Below are 19663 nucleotides of genomic sequence, written 5' to 3'. Positions count from 1 at the left end.
AGTATGGTCAGCTGAATACCCTAATGCCTAAGTTTGTGACTGTGTCCATAGCTTGAGGTATCACATCTGCAAGCTCACAGCGCATCACGATACCTCTGTGAAGTGTTGTGCTGTGAGCTTGTAGATCGGCTATGTTTGACATGTGAACACCGTCGTACAATGAAGTATAATTGGGGCTGAACTAATCTACGTCCTCCATACATCAACAGACACTCCATCAGCTCGTTGGAAAGATAATTGGTGGAAGGTTTCTTAAACTGTCCAGAGCCCACCTCTGAGACACAGAGCAAGAACACAGTGGTGGAAGGTTTCTTAAACTGTCCAGAGCACACCTCTGAGACACAGAGCTAGAACACATCTTATAATGGGCGAGGATATGAACATAAGGTTGAAAATGTGTGAATTGCTCCTTTAAGGGAGCTGGACTTGTGATGACAGAATTTATTAAAACAATACGTTGATTTTAGTATCCATCAGATGAATTAAGTCTAAATCGGCATACATTTGCTTACATTCTGGGATGGCAGAGCTATTAATATGAAAACTGAACTATGGGTGTAAACAGTTAGTAACAGTCTGTAAACGTGATGTAACAAGCCCAGCATTGTTTTAATAACACATTCAATTGTTGCTGTCGTGCAGAAATCTTGTATCACTATAATTATTTCAAATGTTTCTGGGGCGGCAGTGGCTCAGGGGTAGAGTAGGCGGTACAGCGGTAATGCACAATCTATGCAAAACGCTTTGGATTAAAGCGCTATATAAATGCACCATTTACCAAAATGCACCATTTCTATATTTTTGTAAATGAATGGCCTGCTTCATAATACAAGTCTCACACATACGTAGTGACAATAACAGATCTACAAACTAAGAGCTTGTAGATGGGCTATTTAATATATTTTTTTATATAATAAAAAGGAAAGATTTTGGACCTACAATGTTAACCGACAGCAACGGTATTCTATGGTGGACTGTTTTTGGTATGATGATTTTAGCTTTTTGTGATGTTATTCTTCCCCTGACCCCTATAGTTCCATTTTCCCATCAGAATACATACTAACACCTACGAGAAACATTCTTCTTGCGTTCATAAAACCTTATAACCTCTCATCTTGCTGTCTGGGTCTGAAGCGTGCCTACAGAGGAATAGCTGCTTGACCTTAATTGCTGTATGCCTGCTGCTTCATAACTACAGACACTGAGGGTGTACTAAAACATAATATGTCATACTCATAAGTGCTCTAAACACACAATCCCATAGACTTGGCTTCCATATGAACCTTCAAAAGCCCATGCTTTTTCCCCGCCTGATGGAGGGGAAAGGAACTGGTCGGAATAACGTGTTCCTTCCACGTGCTACATCCGGCTGGGGAAATTCCCCCGAGGTGAAAAGAAGCAGCTTGGACTCCTCATGCATAGAAGGGAGCATGAGTTCAGTCTGCTGCCCCCCCAGGTTGGCAGAGGAAGTGTAGCGCCCAGGATTACATTAGATAATTGACACTGGGTGAAAAAATGGGTTGCAAAATCGTGGGATAAAAAATATTTAAAAAAAAAAGGTCCAATGTTCAGAGTTACAGCAACATAACAGGATAGCAGGATGTAAATAAAGACCTTTTTGGTTGTAGGTTCAGGGAAAATTGTATATCTGCATCTATAAACTCTAGAAGCCCTTACTTGGTATAAGATGCTTTACTAGCCTGCTTGCCAATCATTATATAAGTATGAGGATCTGATGAGGTATGATCATTCATCCAGACTTTTCCAACATGTATATCTCAGTGTTTACCTCAACAGTAGTGCAACATGACATAAACTAAAGTTATCTGTCCTTGAAAGAAATCAAACAAAACATCTGACATCAAATTAATTTCTGCTTTCACAAAAGGTTGCGATGCACAAACAATACTTAAATATCACTTCAATTAATAGCAGAATGATTAGCACGTCTTTGTTGTCTTGATTAAATAATTTGCCTGCCATGGCATGAAAGCTAACAGCTGGATGTCTGGAAATCAGTGGTGAGTCGTGACACCTTGAAACCTGATCTGATGCGCGCGCACACGCACACACGCACACATGTTGAGTTCTGAAAGTGGGATCCGTTTGTTGCTTGGATGTTTTGGTTTTGATATTCTTGAGCTGCTTCCCGGAGGGGAGAACTTCAAATAGATCAGCGATGACCCCTCTCCTCCTGGCTTAGCCTGAAAATGTACTGATCATGGATTTTGGGGGAGGGGGGGGGGGGGGGGTAGTTTGAGGCTGAGTATCTTCACTGATCCACCAGCCAGCGGTAAGGACAGACTATGATTTCAGTGTACTGTAGAACTGGAATCTGTGACAGGTTGGATTTCTTGCGACTTGCTTCGTTGCTCATTTATAAATGTACCCGTTTATTGTAATATCTAACGCTATTAACGGGTACCGCACTGGGTACTCCAACATGGGTAGGAGTACTGTAACAAGTAGGCTACAGCAGGTATTGTAACGAGCATAAACGAGTGGGGCATGCATTCCCAACTTGCATCTCTCTCGACTTTTGTGGTGCCAGAGTAGGCCGGCACCGGTTTAGTTTATATAATTTGGTTGCTTATTTATTTTGCTTGTTATACAGTAACTGTAGAGGAGTGTAATGCCTGCCTACAGTAATTAATAGTCCACTGAAGTATAAATCAGGTTAAGTCTTCATCTGAAAGTCATCATTGGGGCTGTTTTGCACAACTCACCCTGGGGATCCATGTCATGTAAACAACTGGTAGCCCAGAGGAGTTTATGTCCTCAGCGTGAGCCTGTCAAACAGGTTTTATGGGCCCCCGTTTGACCTCGATAATACAGTCTATGAGCATGAGCAGCATAAGACAGACTTTAATACGGCCAATAAAAACAGTGACCTCACAGTCCCTGGCGTCATCTAAAGGCGCACAGAAGTCATGCTCTCCTTCATGTGTGATGAGAGTGTGCCCTCATTAAGTGTTAAACATTCGATAGTTAAATGCAGGGCTTGAAGCACTTTCTTTAATCCTATTATCTTCTCCAAGCTCAGCCTCTGCGAACTTAATTGTTGGAGACATTGCATGTGGAACCAGGAGCTAGCTCAGACAGAACAAAATCTAATTGTGTGTGCATCTTGAACAAATTTCCCAAATCCACAGCAGGGTTTTTGAAATCCACATCAGGGCAAACCTGCTTTTAAAATCCACTTATTACATTTGTGGAAATCCCATTAAAATGTCATTTGACTCACTGGTGCAGAGATGAAAAAATACAGCTGTTGTGACTAAATGGTAGTCTCTTCCAGCTAAGATGAAAATTTACAATACAGAAATGAAACATAATATGCGGTGAAAATGTGTCCATTGTGATTGTGATGTAGTGGCTGTTATTATGGTGAGTGATTTTGTGAGTGTCACGCCCTCACAAGCATTATGTTTTGGGACGCGTCCAATCACATTATAATAAAGCATTGGTTCTCAAAGTGGAGGTCCATATAGCACCATAATCATTTTAACCACTTAAACCATATTTTATACGTTGGCTATTAAAAAATAGCAGATATACAAGGTCATAGCGTATCAGAAATTGTTTTTAAATCATGAAAATGTGTGCAAATCTTTGAATATACCATATACTATCTATTATACATTTGAAAAGGTGTCCCCAAAAGGTGTCCCCAACACAGGAACAAAAGGCACCAGCTACTACGTCACTGACACACTGCACTGACACACTGCAACACACACTGCAACAACCCACTAAACACACTAACACGTCACAGACTTACCCTCCGCGTCGTTCGTTCCCTATCTCCTCATGTCGCGCCGCACGGCCACACTCAACAACACCCGCCTAAAAATTGTCATTGCACTGACACTACAGCCGGCTCCCGTCCAGACTCGCACACAATATCAATATCACTAACAAACACAAACACGCCACAAGCACCGACACCCCCGCACTCACACACGGGCCACTGTTGCCAGGTCTATGCAAACAAGCCCAGAAAACAACACGCTCCTCACACACACTACAACACGCTTCAAACTCGAGGACCTGGCAACACTGCATCCTTTTTTCCCATTGCCTACTCTTACTAATTTGTTGCCACGTCTATGAAAACAAGCACACAACAATGCCATTCAACACGCTACTTACACACACTACCACTCGCTTACAATACGCGGAACTGGCAAAGGACCTGGCAACACTACATTCCCTCGCTTTTGTTACGGATTTCACATCCGGTTGGACCACCACAACTTACACGCAACACACACACCCTCACTCACACTGATTCTAACTTGGCTGGAGATCGGCGCGATTACATACACAGTTTCATTCATGAAAAGACGACAATTGCGCGCGGGACGGACGCTCGCATTGCATTGAATTGCGTATCGCTGTCCCCCTCGACCACGACACCCTTCTTCACAGCACTTTCACTACTCACTTGGACACGACCACTACGCCTCTTTCCACCATTACAGGTAACTACAACTTAAGGCTGCGTGCGCGTGTGTGTGTATTGTGTGTGCGTGTCTATGATGTACTCTTAAATGACCATAACTTGCTCAATTTACAACCGAACTTCAAACGGTTGGGTTTGTTATAAACCTCAGAGACGTCCGCATACTTATATGCTTTTACACGACGTTACAAAAACAAACAAAGAGCGACGTCGTTACGTGGCGCACATCTTACCTCGGCCCACATAACATTGTGTCTATGATGTACTATTAAATGACCATAACTTGCTCAATTTACAACCGAATTTCAAACTGTTTGGTTTGTTATAAACCTCAGAGACGTCCGCATACTTATATGCTTTTATACGACCTTAAAAAAAAGAAAAAAAAGAGCGACGTCGTTACGTGGCGGCCATCTTACCTCGCCCCACATAACATTGTGTCTATGATGTACTCTTCAATGACCATAACTTGCTCAATTTACAACCGAATTTCAAACCGTTTGGTTTGTTATAAACCTCAGAGACGTCCGCATACTTATATGCTTTTATACGACGTTAAAAACAAACAAAAAAAGCTGATAAGCTTCCTGAATCAGAGCCACGTTATGATTCTGTTGATGCATCAACAGCTGATAATGCCATGTCTCATGTACAACAGCTATTGCCACACAATTCTCCATTCATGTTGGCAATGCTGAAAATAACGCCTGCTAACAATACAGCCTGCTAACAATTGGGCTGTTGCCAATTATGCTCTTACAAATAGCAGGACAATAACAATATTAATAACGCTAGCATCATTACAAGCATAATAACACGCCGCCATGTCTCATGTACAACAGCTATTGCCACCCAATTCTGTCTTCATGTTGTCAATGCTGAAAATGAGGGCTGCTAACAATTCCACTGTTGCCAAAAACGCCATTATTTGCCTCATACCATAACTATACTTTCATAATTTGTCGTCAATGCATAAAACACTTCTTTCAACCACTTCAGCTACATACAAAGCCATGCCGAAGAAACGCACATCATCCCTTGGATACCGAACGGCAAAAGCCACCCAAAAACGCTTGCACACAGCTGCCAGACAACACCACGCACCATCCGCACAAGGTACAGCACCATCCGCACAAGGTACGTGCTCTAACAACCTTCCACAAACACTTGCACTGCACAATACATGTGTGCGTCTGTGCACACTGTGCACACACGTACTCCTTCACTGTGTGTGTACCACCATTTACTAACATCGTACCACACGTAACCAGTTTCCCACACGTGACCAGTTTACACTAACTCATGCATGCTGTCCAATCACACTCCACAGAACAACGCAATGAGGATCCAAACTTCCACCACAACCCTGCTCGCGACACTCTACGTGGCCACACACACACCCGCTCATTGGAAGACACCCAGCCCACAGGTACCCAGTACACTGACACCTTTCTATTTACTGTGTGGCGGCAGGGACCCATCACACAGCACCATGTCATAGCAGCACAACTTGATGATGATTGTCTCACTTCACAGCAGAACGCCTTGATGACGCGACTACACCACGACTGCTCCACACCCCTACTTTGCACCTGCATGACACCAGAGGTAATGCATTCACATATGTTGCACTCAAATTTACCCCTACTGCATTGTGTCCACTACACTCACATACTGTGCAAAACATCCATCGCCAACAGCTACACGCAAATGCATGCATCAAGCAGCTGAACTACTACATGGACCCTCCCACGCCACTCACACGCCAACAGCCCCAACACAACGCTTGGTTCCAGCAGCTGCAGCACAACATGTACCAGGTAAACTTGCTCAAAACTACACTTTGCACAGCACATTGCACAATGCAATACACTGCTGTTTCTTTCTCCACAGATACTACAGTATCTTCATCACATAACCTACATTAATTGTGTACACTACACTCACACCCTGTGCTCTACTTAACTCATACTATCTCTCTACACATCACTTCACAGCTCAACACCAGGGCAGCACTCCTCCACAAATGGCCAACACACCTTCATTGGACGTGGCTGAGGCCAGAGGTACTGACTTCTGTTATTCAGATAACCTTACTGCTTGGTACCGAGCATCCTGACACACTGTATAGAGACATCTATCTACATATCTCTGCATAACATGTCGATAACATTTTGTACCTCTGTGTCTACACACACTACTGACATCCATACCCAGTTCAGCGCAGGCGGGAGCAAACACGTGACAGAAAGAGACGGACCAGAGGTAAGGCCTCAGATATGTTGCCCTCTGCCTCAATGCATTACGCATATGTGTGTATGTTATACCTACATGTACTGAATATATAGTCAATGACACCAGAGGTAATGCATTCACATATGTTGCACTCAAATTTACCCCTACTGCATTGTGTCCACTACACTCACATACTATGCAAAACATCCATCGCCAACAGCTACACGCAAATGCATGCATCAAGCAGCTGAACTACTACATGGACCCTCCCACGCCACTCACACGCCAACAGCCCCAACACAACGCTTGGTTCCAGCAGCTGCAGCACAACATGTACCAGGTAAACTTGCTCAAAACTACACTTTGCACAGCACATTGCACAATGCAATACACTGCTGTTTCTTTCTCCACAGATACTACAGTATCTTCATCACATAACCTACATTAATTGTGTACACTACACTCACACCCTGTGCTCTACTTAACTCATACTATCTCTCTACACATCACTTCACAGCTCAACACCAGGGCAGCACTCCTCCACAAATGGCCAACACACCTTCATTGGACGTGGCTGAGGCCAGAGGTACTGACTTCTGTTATTCAGATAACCTTACTGCTTGGTACCGAGCATCCTGACACACTGTATAGAGACATCTATCTACATATCTCTGCATAACATGTCGATAACATTTTGTACCTCTGTGTCTACACACACTACTGACATCCATACCCAGTTCAGCGCAGGCGGGAGCAAACACGTGACAGAAAGAGACGGACCAGAGGTAAGGCCTCAGATATGTTGCCCTCTGCCTCAATGCATTACGCATATGTGTGTATGTTATACCTACATGTACTGAATATATAGTCACATACACTCCCATCTTAATTTCTCAGCTCAGCATAACCTGGACAAACAGCAGCACATGATGGCTACAACACAGCCAATGGCCACAGCAGAAACCACAGGTAACCAACGCACTACACTCACATCTACACTTTCACCTCAATAACTCTTAATACAACTATCACATTGTCCCACTACACATACACACAGTTCAATTTAATGCCTCCACAGATTTCCATTGCCTGCCTCAACAAAAACATCACATTCACATACTGACCACAATCTACTTATTGACTCTCATGAAATTAACTTCACACCATACTTTCCATTTACCTTCACAGGCAGTTCCCATCAGCCAGCAAGACGACAATCACAAGTTGCTGCCAAAATTGCAACTTGCACTGCGCAGATTCTCAGCGGCCAACTAACTATCAACCAACTCTCCGACACACCACAGAGTATTGGCCAGCTCAACTGTGTGTGTGACCACTGTCACGCATTCACATTCAAAAACGAGACCTCCAGTATCTGCTGCTTGAATGGAAAGGTTTGCCTACCAGCCTTCCCTAGGCCCCCACAGGCCATCAATGATCTGTGGTTTGACGATACCCCTCAGGCAAAACTGTTTCGGAAACACAGCCGTGTCATCAACAACGCTGTCTGCCTCTCCAGTATTGCGGTCAAAGAGAAAACATTCACACGCTTCACTCCCACTGTCATTTTCCAAGGAAAGGTAATCCAGCGCATCGGGCCACTCCAACCAGAACCTGGTGCTGTTGCTGTGTTTGCCCAACTTTATGTCCTCGACCCAAGTCTGGAAAACACCACCAGATTTGCAAACATGACACTCCCCGCCAGAACATCCACTGCTGACAAGGACACAATGGCGCAGCTGCTGCACACTGTGCAGCAAGTTATTCACCTGCACAATATATTTGTCCAAGATTTCAAGCAAATCCTTGAAACCCCAGAAGAACAACTACAGCGAGGCACTATTGTCATAAGTGCTGCAGCCAGGCCACAGGGAGGACATTCCGGTGTTTACAATGCCCCCTCCAATCTCCAAGAACTTTGCATTGTCACCAACGAACAGGCACATGATCTGGTCATCCACTTACGTGGTGGAGGTCTGAAAATCATATCTGACTGCCATCCCAAAGCCATGCCCCTCCACTTCACCCTCCTCTTCATTGAAGGGACATCTGGCTGGCACTGTGCTCTCAAGCATGTGGGTGATGAAAAAAGGCTCACAGCCCGTGAGTTCTTTGCCTATCACATGAACAGTCGTCACACTGCGAGCGACTACCTTTTCCAGGCAGGCAGACTGTTCCAAGAATGGATCCTCAATGCCTGGATAACATGCGAGAACCAGAGGCTGACTTGGCAGCGCCATAACCAGAAGACATTACGGGCTGACAGCTTCAAACAACTACAACAGGTTGTGGCTGTGCGTAGACGGGAACGGAGTGCTCCATCTCACTCTGTCCACCACAATGAGCAGGAACATGCTGTGGGTAGAGTCATCCTTGCTAGCTCTTTCCATGGCAGTCCACGCTGGTACCACAGCAAGTTCCAGGACGCTATGGCCATAGTCCGCCACATGCGAAAGCCAGACCTTTTCATCACGGTCACCTGCAATCCTCACTGGCCAGAGATCGTAGCTGCCCTCACCCCTGGCCAGACACCCCAAGACCGACCTGACCTGGTGGCCCGGGTATTCAAACTAAAGAAAGATCAGATCATGGATGACCTCATCAAAAGACACATCTTTGGCCTAGCCATTGCCCACCTCTGGGTCATAGAATTTCAAAAACGCGGCTTGCCTCACTCGCACATCCTCCTCATTCTAGCAGAGCAGGACAAACCCAAGACACCAGCCCAAGTGGACCAAATTGTCTGTGCAGAACTTCCCCCTGACCCGCATGAAAATGGGATCTCTGCCCAAGAAAAAGCAAGGCGCCAGCCACTGTGGGACATTGTACTTGCTAACATGATCCACGGTCCCTGTGGACAAGAGCATCCCAACAATCCCTGCATGGAGAAGAAAGCCGGCTCCAACTGCAAAGCCTGCAAGAAGAACTTCCCCAAACCCTTCCAGCCCAGAACAACAGTTGGTGACGAAAGAAGTTATCCTATCTACCGCCGTCGCTCTCCAGATAATGGTGGCCGAACTGCACAAAAAAATGGGAACCACATCAACAACAGTTGGGTAGTGCCCTACAACCCCTACCTCAGCCTCCGATACAACTGCCACATCAACGTAGAAGTATGCATCTCTGCACTTGCGGCCAAATATCTCTACAAATATGTGACCAAGGGGCCGGACCGTGCAATGGTTTGTGTTGAAGTTGAGGGCGCCCAGGCTGCCCGTGATGAGATTAGGGACTATGAAGACATGCGTTCTGTTGGCTCAAGTGAGGCCTGCTGGAAACTCTTCGCATTCCCCATATCCGCCAACAAGCCTCCTGTTCAAGTCCTCCGCTTGCATCTGGAACACGAGCAATACGTCGTTTTCGCCGAGGGTGATGAGGAGAATGTGGTGGAGCAGGGCAGACAGACAGAGTTGACTGCTTTCTTCAAACTGAATGCTCAACAGAAGACAGCCAAAGGTCCAGATTACAACCCTATGACCATGCAGCGCTATGTTGACATGCCTCACAAATACACCTACACAAACAACAAGTGGCAACTCAGAAAAAACAACGCTTTCTCCGTTGGCCGTGTCCACACCATCAGCCCCCTAGCTGGAGATGTGTTCTACCTGAGACTGCTCCTCCACAATGACCACTCCAAAGGGAAAACAAGTTTTGAGGACCTCTACTCAGTCAATGGCAGCCGCCTTGACACCTACCAGGCAGTGTGCAGGGAGCTTGGCCTGTTGGATGATGACCAAGAGTGGTCCACTGTCCTTACTGAGGCTGCTGCCACTCACCTCTGCCCCCAGATTCGTGCCCTATTCGTCATCATCCTCATCTTCTGCCAACCAGCGAACCCTGCAAGCCTGTTTAACGACTTCTGGCCAGACTGGACAGATGACTTCAAGCGGAGAGCACAGCAGAGTGCAACGACCTTCACTGACCAGCAACTCAAAACCATGGTGAGACTGGATCTGCAAGTCCGCCTCCAGTCACATGAACATGACCTCCAAGACTTCCTCCTGGAAAAAATGACAGATGAGGAAAAGGCCACTGTCCATGGGCTGGTCAACATCGAAGAGCCTCTTATCCGTGAGGAGCTGGACTATGATGTGGCCCAGCTGAAAGCCAATGTACAGGCAACAATTCCACAATTCACTGCTGCACAACAACAGATTTACGACACTGTCATGACGGCAGTCCAGCAACAGGCCAACTTACAACTCTTCATATCAGCACGTGGCGGTTGTGGTAAGACCTTCCTACTCAATGCACTACTGGACGCTGTGCGCAGTCTGGAACCTGGTGGCTGTATTGCCCTTGCCATGGCAACTACTGGCATTGCTGCACAACTCCTACACCTAGGCAGAACATTCCATTCGCGGATGAAAGCACCTCTCCACCCAACAGAACACACACCCTTCCACATCACAGCTCAAAGCAGCCTAGCCAAGCTGGTGCGACGGGCACGCCTCCTGCTCATTGATGAGGCAACCATGCTGCACCGCTTCTTGCTAGAGGGACTTGACTACACTCTGAAAGACCTGATGAACAAGCCAGACTGTCCATTTGGTGGGAAAATCATCATCTTGGCCGGCGACTTCCGCCAGTGTCTTCCAGTGGTTCAAGGGGCTAATCCTGCCCAAATTGTCAACAGCTGCCTCAATAACTCAGGCCTCTGGCAACACTTCCAAGTCTCCAGCCTCACAGAGAACATGCGAGTCAGGGCCAGTGAAAACCAAGACCTGAAGGCCTTTGACCAATGGACACTCCGCATTGGTGATGGTACAGCCAACGATGCAAACGACTTCATCTTCATCCCAGATGACAGGTATTTCCACATTCAAAGCAACACAGACAATGACCACACATCCATGAAGATGTTTTGCCAAACTATATTTCCAGATATGTCCAACAACTTCACTACTACCGGCTGGCTGGATGGCCGATCAGTACTTGCCCCTACCAACAAGGACGTGGACGCCATCAACGACCTAATGGAGACCTGGGTACCAGGTCTGTCAACCAACCTGAGCAGTGCTGACACCCTGGAGAACTACCAAGACAGAATGCGGTTTAACGTGGAATACCTCAACACCCTCTGCCCCAATGGATTTCCCAGGCACCTCATCACCCTCAAACCAGGAATGCCCTTGATGCTACTGCGCAACATCAGCCCCAAAGACGGACTCTGCAATGGCACCAAACTGTTTTTCCTGAGAACCCTCAACAACAAACTGCTGCTGTGCAAACTTGCAGCCACACAAAAGGAAGTCCTGATCCCTCGAATCAAGTTCATTCCTGATCCTAGACATTCCTACTTTGAGTGGGCCAGACGACAGTTTCCAGTCCGCACCGCTTTTGCCACCACCATCAATAAATCCCAAGGCCAGACACTTACAAGAGTGGGGGTCTGGCTTTCGTCCCCTGTCTTCAGTCACGGACAGCTTTATGTTGCCAGCTCAAGGACAGGTAACCCAGAAGCTCTCACCTATGCCATAAAGCAGAAAGAAGGACAGCCGGAACATCATACTGCCAATGTGGTTTTTCGAGACTTGCTTCGCGCTGTTCTTCCTGGCCCTACAATCCCCATTGAGGTAAGGCTGTTGCATTGCTACATGTCATTTCTACATATGTCATTTCTGAATAATACATAACTGCTGCTAACACTGATTAACACTTTCCAGAAATATCACTACCTTTCACATGATCTGTGGTGGACATGTCACATTGTGTGGTTGATTCATCCCTTATCTGTGTCTCCTTTTCTGCAGGCTCAACCATGACAATCTCTGGAACCAGAAACACAAACACCCCTTCCACATCACCCCACTCCTCCACGCCCTCCTCTGGATCAGCTGCCAAATACAATTGTTCCTTTGCTAAGTTGGCCTTTCCACGACAACTGCGTCTTCCCCAAACCATCCCCATCAACGTAAGGCTGTTGCATTCTTACAAGTCTCATTGTTGATTAGTCTACATAACTGATAATCAAACATAAACATAGCATTGTCATTCCATTCACAACATACCTGGTGGAGATGTCTCAATGTATACTTTCTCCCTACCTTCTCTGTTTCCCCAATTCTGCAGCCTCTGCAATGTATAGTCTGCAAAACATCCATCGCCAACAGCTACACGCACATGCATGCATCAAGCAGCTGAACTACTACATGGACCCTCCCATGCCACTCACACGCCAACAGCCCCAACACAACGCTTGGTTCCAGCAGCTGCAGCACAACATGTACCAGGTACACTTGCTCAAAACTACACTTTGCACAGCACATTGCACAATGCAATACACTGCTGTTTCTTTCTCCACAGATACTGCAGTATCTTCATCACATAACCTACATTAATTGTGTACACTACACTCACACCCTGTGCTCTACATAACTCTCTACACATCACTTCACAGCTCAACACCAGGGCAGCACTCCTCCACAAATGGCTAACACACCTTCATTGGACGTGGCTGAGGCCAGAGGTACTGACTTCTGTTATTCAGATAACCTTACTGCTTGGTACCGAGCATCCTGACACACTGTATAGAGACATCTATCTACATATCTCTGCATAACATGTCGATAACATTTTGTACCTCTGTGTCTACACACACTACTGACATCCATACCCAGGTCAGCGCAGGCGGGAGCAAACACGTGACAGAGTGAGACGGACCAGAGGTAAGGCCTCAGATATGTTGCCCTCTGCCTCAATGCATTACGCATATGTGTGTATGTTATACCTACATGTACTGAATATATAGTCACATACACTCCCATCTTAATTTCTCAGCTCAGCATAACCTGGACAAACAGCAGCACATGATGGCTACAACACAGCCAATGGCCACAGCAGAAACCACAGGTAACCAACGCACTACACTCACATCTACACTTTCACCTCAATAACTCTAATACAACTATCACATTGTCCCACTACACATACACCCTGGAGAACTACCAAGACAGAATGCGGTTCAACGTGGAATACCTCAACACCCTCTGCCCCAATGGATTTCCCAGGCACCTCATCACCCTCAAGCCAGGAATGCCCTTGATGCTACTGCGCAACATCAGCCCCAAAGACGGACTCTGCAATGGCACCAAACTGTTTTTCCTCAGAACCCTCAACAACAAACTGCTGCTGTGCAAACTTGCAGCCACACAAAAGGAAGTAACATTGATTAACACTTTCCAGAAATATCACTACCTTTCACATGATCTGTGGTGGACATGTCACATTGTGTGGTTGATTCATCCCTTATCTGTGTCTCCTTTTCTGCAGGCTCAACCATGACAATCTCTGGAACCAGAAACACAAACACCCCTTCCACATCACCCCACTCCTCCACGCCCTCCTCTGGATCAGCTGCCAAATACAATTGTTCCTTTGCTAAGTTGGCCTTTCCACGACAACTGCGTCTTCCCCAAACCATCCCCATCAACGTAAGGCTGTTGCATTCTTACAAGTCTCATTGTTGATTAGTCTACATAACTGATAATCAAACATAGACATAGCATTGTCATTCCATTCACAACATACCTGGTGGAGATGTCTCAATGTATACTTTATCCCTACCTTCTCTGTTTCCCCAATTCTGCAGCCTCTGCAATGTATAGGCTGTTGCATTCTCACAAATCCCATTTCTGATTGAACTACATCACTGAAGATGATGATGATGATCCCATTCTGCAGGCTCTACTGGCCAAATCTGGGCAACCTCATGGCACTGCAGCTTCTTTTACTACACATTCACTGTTAACATTAACATTCTTTCCTAAAAAAACACTCAGACTCCATTAAAAATACACTGAGAACTACATTTTGAAATGTTGTGACTTTGTCTACCTTTGCTCTCACAATTTCCTTCCTCCGATTTGCGACGCGCAGGGAGCTAGGATGAGCGGGCCGAAGGCCCGCGAAATTCTAGTATATATACATTTCTAAAGCGAATATGTTTAACTCAAATCTTTACTCCTGGAGGTCCCTGGCACAAAATATGTTTGAGATGGCTGTATTTGACCATCCCCAGACTGCACTAAACATTACAATAAACACTAGGTCTCAAACAGACAGAGGAGCTGGCCAGATTATTCTCCTTTCTCCTAACGCAAAAAAAAGAATGTAACCTTGAATTGACTCCTTGTGTATTGTTGCTGATAATGTGTTGACAAATTAATAGAATAGGGCTGGGTCATTTGCAGATGTACTGAAAGCTGCTTACTTAGCACATCACATCAGAAACGACAAGCAACGACAAGCACCTTCCCCAAATCCATACTATCCGTAACTAACTGTAAAAATAAAAAAATAAAATAAAATAAAAATAAAATCGCTCAGTGGATTGAATGTTACTGTACAACCAAGACAAAAGCTATATTTTAAATAAAAGCCACAAATTCACAGCTGTTTTGTGCCAACGTGGATGCATTCATCCACATTAGTAGGCCTATTGCATTCCGTTATAAATATGCCATATATACATTGCATGTTCTGTTCTAAAGCCTGGGATTGTGTTGACTTGGTGCTGTTCTTTGAAAACATGTGAATGCCTAGTATAATTCACATAAATAAGTTATATGTAACAATGCGCCCCCACCCCCCTAAAAAAAAAGAAAAGAAAAAATAATCCTCACAGAACCGACTCAGTAGCCTACAACTCTTTGTACAATATGGCACACCGTGAAATGATCGACAGGGTAATGAAGAAGCTAATGAGGGGAATCAAGACTGCTATGGAGCCAATAAATCAACACAACTGTGCCTACAATGATATAGGAGCAATCGGTAACAATGGTCAGAGCGAGGGGAGCAGAGGGGGAGGGTTGAAGCTGCAATGCGAGTCAATGTCAAGCACACCACGCTGGCTGTGTTTATGGCCTCTGATGCTTATTTGGTCATACGGTGGAATCCTGTGCCAAAAATAGCCAATCTACAAGCTCACAACGTGCAGCATAGATGGACTATTTTCAGCACGAGACACTGTCTCAAAGCATAAATCCGGATTCATTTTGCATGGCAAATGACTCATTTTACCTGGAGTGCAGGAGCTGAAGACTAGAGCCATAAAAATGATAATGAAAGACTGCAATAAAGGCCTCATACCAAATTCATAGAAATATGGGAATTGACTTAACTCTATTGGACACAACTCACAGATAAAATCAATTCTTAAATCCTGAAGTGTCTGCAAATCAATATGGCTTTGCACCGATCAGCATTTCAGTGAAGATTCCCTATTGTAAGCACATGTACCAAACAAGGACAATTAACACTTCACTGAGGAGAAGGAAGGGCACCACAGCATTTAATACCATTTAGATTAGAATAATTGTCTTCCTGCTGAGAGGCTTAGATTATTTCACTGTAGCAAAAAATCTATTAACCAATATGGGTTTTTAGTGCAAGCACAATGGAATTGAAAGCATAAAGCACAAACAAAGAAAGGAAAAGCCCAGTGGGGAAGACAGCAGCTCCTATTTCCAGGCTTTGGAGAAGAATTTACTGGAAAACCAATTAAAGGGATAGTTCACAATTTCTGAACTTAACACTTACTAGCCTGGCTAATAAGACAGACTCAAATCACACTGTCGTGTGGTATTTGAGTCTGGAGATGCTGTGTATGGATCTTGTTTCCTGGGGGGCGGGTTCAAACATTTTCTCTTTGACGCAATTGGTCAGAGCTACTGTCAGTCAAAGGTCTCAAGCATTGAATGTCACTGTACCAAAGCCCGCCCATATTGCATACCGTGTCCCGATTGGCCACACCAGTTCTCTGGTGTAGGAAATGGGCGTACAATTGAGCCTCTCCAGACCGTAATCCGCCGGCAGGCAATTTTTTTTTGCCAACGGCTGATTCGGTCTGGCTTATTAGCCAGGCTAAACACTTACAGCGCTAGCATTTATTGACAAATTATATAATTCACGCCAGCATTTTTCCCAGTTCAGCTCTTATTTTGAAAAGCCACATTTCCAGACTTCCAGTGTTGATCATAAACTAGGAAGTTGGACGATGCGTGGTCAGGTCCTGTGTATCAAACGGAGCGCAGTGGAATGCTTCACAGCGTCGGCTCCCTGCCGTGGAATAAACCTTGTTTTGACCAAAAATGCCATCTGGGACAAGGAATAGGATATACAGGCGATTGAAAGAAACAGATAGAATGGGTGTTTATGGTGACGACGATCGAAGATGGCGCGACCCAGTGTTATGACAACAACAGCTAGCAACCCGATGCTAACATGAGTAGCATTATGACTCGATCAATCGAAAGCTCTATAAAAGCGCAATTGCCATTGATCTACGGCAATGGCGTTGAGGGTAGCATTGATTCATTTGCTTTAATTGACATACATTAAGCTGTATGAAATACTTGCAATGGTTGCTCTGGTTTTGGTGAAATATTAAGTAGTTCCGGTAATTTTGTGGGGGGGCACAGGGGGCCACGCATTAAAAGTAAATTAATTCACAAAACTAGCGTCATTTGTATTGTTGACCTATTTCTACCATATAGTGCAACTTTCGTTCATTTTTTACCCTTCTATCACACAGAACTATGTTTGTTGTGTCCATATCACTACGCCCAAAAATAGTTCCATGTGATAGAGGGGTCAAAGTTGAGCGAAAGTTGCGCTAATATTTTAGAAATAGGTCAACAATACAAATGACACTAGTTTTGTGGATTAATTTACTATTAATGCGTGGCCCCAGTGCCCCCCACAAATTGACCGTCCGAAACTACTTAATATTCACCAAAACTCCCACCACAGGACTCGGGCAATCAATTAATACAGTTGCAACCAATATATTAATGGCAAGTATTTCATACAACTTAAGTTCAAAAATTGTGAACTATCCCTTTAAGCTACAATCAGTAATACATTGACCAGCTCAGTGGCCTTGTGGTTAAGAGTGTCCACCTTGAGACTGGGAGGTCGGGGTTCGATCCCCGGACCCGACTGGGAGGTCGGGGTTCGATCCCCGGCCGGGTCATACCAGAGACTCTAAAAATGGGACCCAGTGCCTCCCTGCTTGGCACTCAGCATCAAGGGTTGGATTTGGGGTAAGTCCCTGCGACATACTAGGGCTTTCACTTCTAGTGATTTTTACTAGTTGCCTAGTCGACTAGTTGTTTAACTACCTATTATGTAAAAAAAAAAAAAACGTTTTAATTGAATATTTGTACATTTAAAAACGGTGTACATTGGTGACTATAATCTATCTGATCTTGAGGCCTACAAAAACGGGAGGAAAAAACACGCCTTTTACTTTTTTTCTTATCAACTAGTCAAAACCAATGAGGTCAACTAGTTGCTTAAAGCCCTACGACATACTAGCGTCACGTGTACATCAAGGTGCCTCACGCTACAGAAACAGGAGATAGGCTCCTGCCCTATGAGCCTCATGGCTCGGCACAGCTTACTTACTTACGTAGTAGTACATGAGGTAAGACCAGTTTACAGTATTTTAGTGAATATGAGTCTATGCCAAGCCAGGGACTACGTTTTCGACCCTGTCCATCCGTGTGTCCGTCCATGAAACCGATTGGCATGAAACTTTGCATGCACACTCCCAGTAGGCCAAAGACTTGGAAGCTCTGTCACACATTTTTCAATTCAAATCGCTATAACAGCCCCCTTTACATTTTGACCTACAAATCTTGACCCATAAGACAATCAAAATCTTTTCCCCCCTGCATGCATTCCTTGGATCATAATGCAACTCAGCATATAGCATACCTGCCAATTTTGCCAACCCTCCTGCATTTAGCAGGAGAATCCTTTTATTTGACCATTTCTCCTGCACGATTCCTGCGGCGGCATTTCTCCTGCTTTTGGGGGGTTTCAGCCTTTGTGCGAGGACAGTCACGCAAAAATGGTCTATGACTGCCTTGACGTATAGGCTATACGCTTGCACGTGGTCAGTGGATGAAATGATTAGCAGACGGTAGCCTATGCTTTTTTTCTCCAAAAACCTTGGCACAACATACTACATATAGGTCCTCATTCACAAAGGAGAAATACGCAAGAGTGTAACGGAAGCGGAACGGAAGCGTAAACTGATGCGGGAAATTCCGTCCGATCACGCAACGTTGTTTTGCCGTGCAATTCAAAGAGCGGTGTGTACCACAGGTACGCAGGTGTATGTTGTGAGGTACGCAGGTGAATGCGAGCGGGTGCCAAATGATCGGAAAATCAGCGGATAACTTAATTTGCATTGATCCACGCCCCATTTCACACCATAAAAGGCGTCAAGCATGACTCAGCAGACAGCAGTAAAAAAAACAAAAAAGAACTATAGGCCTTACAGCTCAAACGAAATAGAGGTCCTCCTGACGGAATGCAACAAAATAATGATATTTTCCAGTATAGTGGCTTCACAAATTAAAATAAAAATGATTGCTGGAAAGAAATTAGGCTATATTAGGAAATTAAAAGAAAATGATCTGACCATGTCAAGCGCCGGAGCGACGACCACCACCTGCAGTCTCTTTTTTTACATCCATATACCATTACATTTGTGCGTGATTCTTTATATTGTCTATAGCCTACCATTAAACTATATAAATCATTTTCCCAAGCTTACAAAACGGTGAACGCTGCTCCGCACCGCTGCAGCAATGTCAAGCTGACTTACGGTATAAAATGCAGCTTGGCCATTTATTTATTTAAGTTCGGGACCAAGGCAGCAAGCTAGCGTAAGCGTATACTTGGCAATTATATTATAAAGCCTTTTCTTTTCTATTAAACAATTGCTCACTCACACCTTTGCAGAGGTAAAACATATATCCGATATTTTTATCAGAGCTGCATTGATTCATGCGGGGAATAGATTAATATCATCTCACTGTCATCTGTCTGAATGCCATGTGGAGAATGGATTTGTTCTGATCATGGACACGTAGGCATAGGCCTATAGCTATTTAAAATTTCAACCATATACGGCGGGTAGCCTCCTCTTTGTCAGATCTAAGT

The 19663-nt window shown here is 44.9% G+C and overlaps 3 protein-coding genes across 10 annotated transcripts in view; 2 read left to right on the top strand and 1 right to left on the bottom strand.

Moving 5' to 3' along the window:
• The window catches only part of chn1 (chimerin 1), a 60746-nt gene that overhangs the window by 29097 nt on the left and 11986 nt on the right, over window positions 1-19663 (bottom strand). The gene's annotated exons all lie outside the window — the stretch shown is intronic.
• On the top strand, window positions 5478-12392 carry LOC306935539 (uncharacterized protein; the record flags this gene model as incomplete). Its single annotated transcript, XM_079518641.1, has 12 exons — window positions 5478-5602; window positions 5796-5894; window positions 6002-6073; window positions 6166-6285; window positions 6463-6531; window positions 6683-6730; window positions 6921-7040; window positions 7218-7286; window positions 7438-7485; window positions 7598-7669; window positions 7889-12154; window positions 12370-12392. Exons 1-12 carry the CDS (start codon window positions 5479-5481, stop codon window positions 12390-12392), a joined length of 5130 nt encoding a protein of 1709 aa, XP_079374767.1. The 5' UTR covers window position 5478.
• Window positions 11840-14547, top strand: LOC306934807 (uncharacterized protein). Of its 2 annotated transcripts, none has more exons than XM_079517602.1 (8): window positions 11840-12279; window positions 12457-12617; window positions 12776-12936; window positions 13104-13172; window positions 13324-13371; window positions 13484-13555; window positions 13714-14136; window positions 14295-14547. In XM_079517602.1, exons 3-7 carry the CDS (start codon window positions 12831-12833, stop codon window positions 13746-13748), a joined length of 330 nt encoding a protein of 109 aa, XP_079373728.1. In that variant the 5' UTR covers window positions 11840-12279; window positions 12457-12617; window positions 12776-12830; the 3' UTR covers window positions 13749-14136; window positions 14295-14547. The 2 variants fall into 2 exon arrangements, with proteins under 2 accessions (XP_079373728.1, XP_079373727.1); XM_079517601.1 differs by having other exon boundaries at window positions 13646-14136.

The sequence above is a fragment of the Electrona antarctica genome (genome assembly GCF_951216825.1).
Source record: "Electrona antarctica genome assembly, chromosome: 13".
Classification (NCBI taxonomy): domain Eukaryota; kingdom Metazoa; phylum Chordata; class Actinopteri; order Myctophiformes; family Myctophidae; genus Electrona; species Electrona antarctica.
The sequence above is the reverse complement of the archived record's forward strand: the minus strand, read 5'-3'. Positions and strand labels throughout refer to the sequence as shown.

Excerpts from the sequence above, each read along its gene's own strand:
- LOC306934807 (XM_079517601.1), top strand. The coding sequence starts at position 12,831 with ATGCATCAAGCAGCTGAACTACTACATGGACCCTCCCATGCCACTCAC. Across the intron at positions 13,173-13,323 it reads GGACGTGGCTGAGGCCAGAG|GTCAGCGCAGGCGGGAGCAA; the intron begins GTACTGACTTCT and ends ATCCATACCCAG. Across the intron at positions 13,556-13,645 it reads GGCCACAGCAGAAACCACAG|AACTACCAAGACAGAATGCG; the intron begins GTAACCAACGCA and ends TACACCCTGGAG.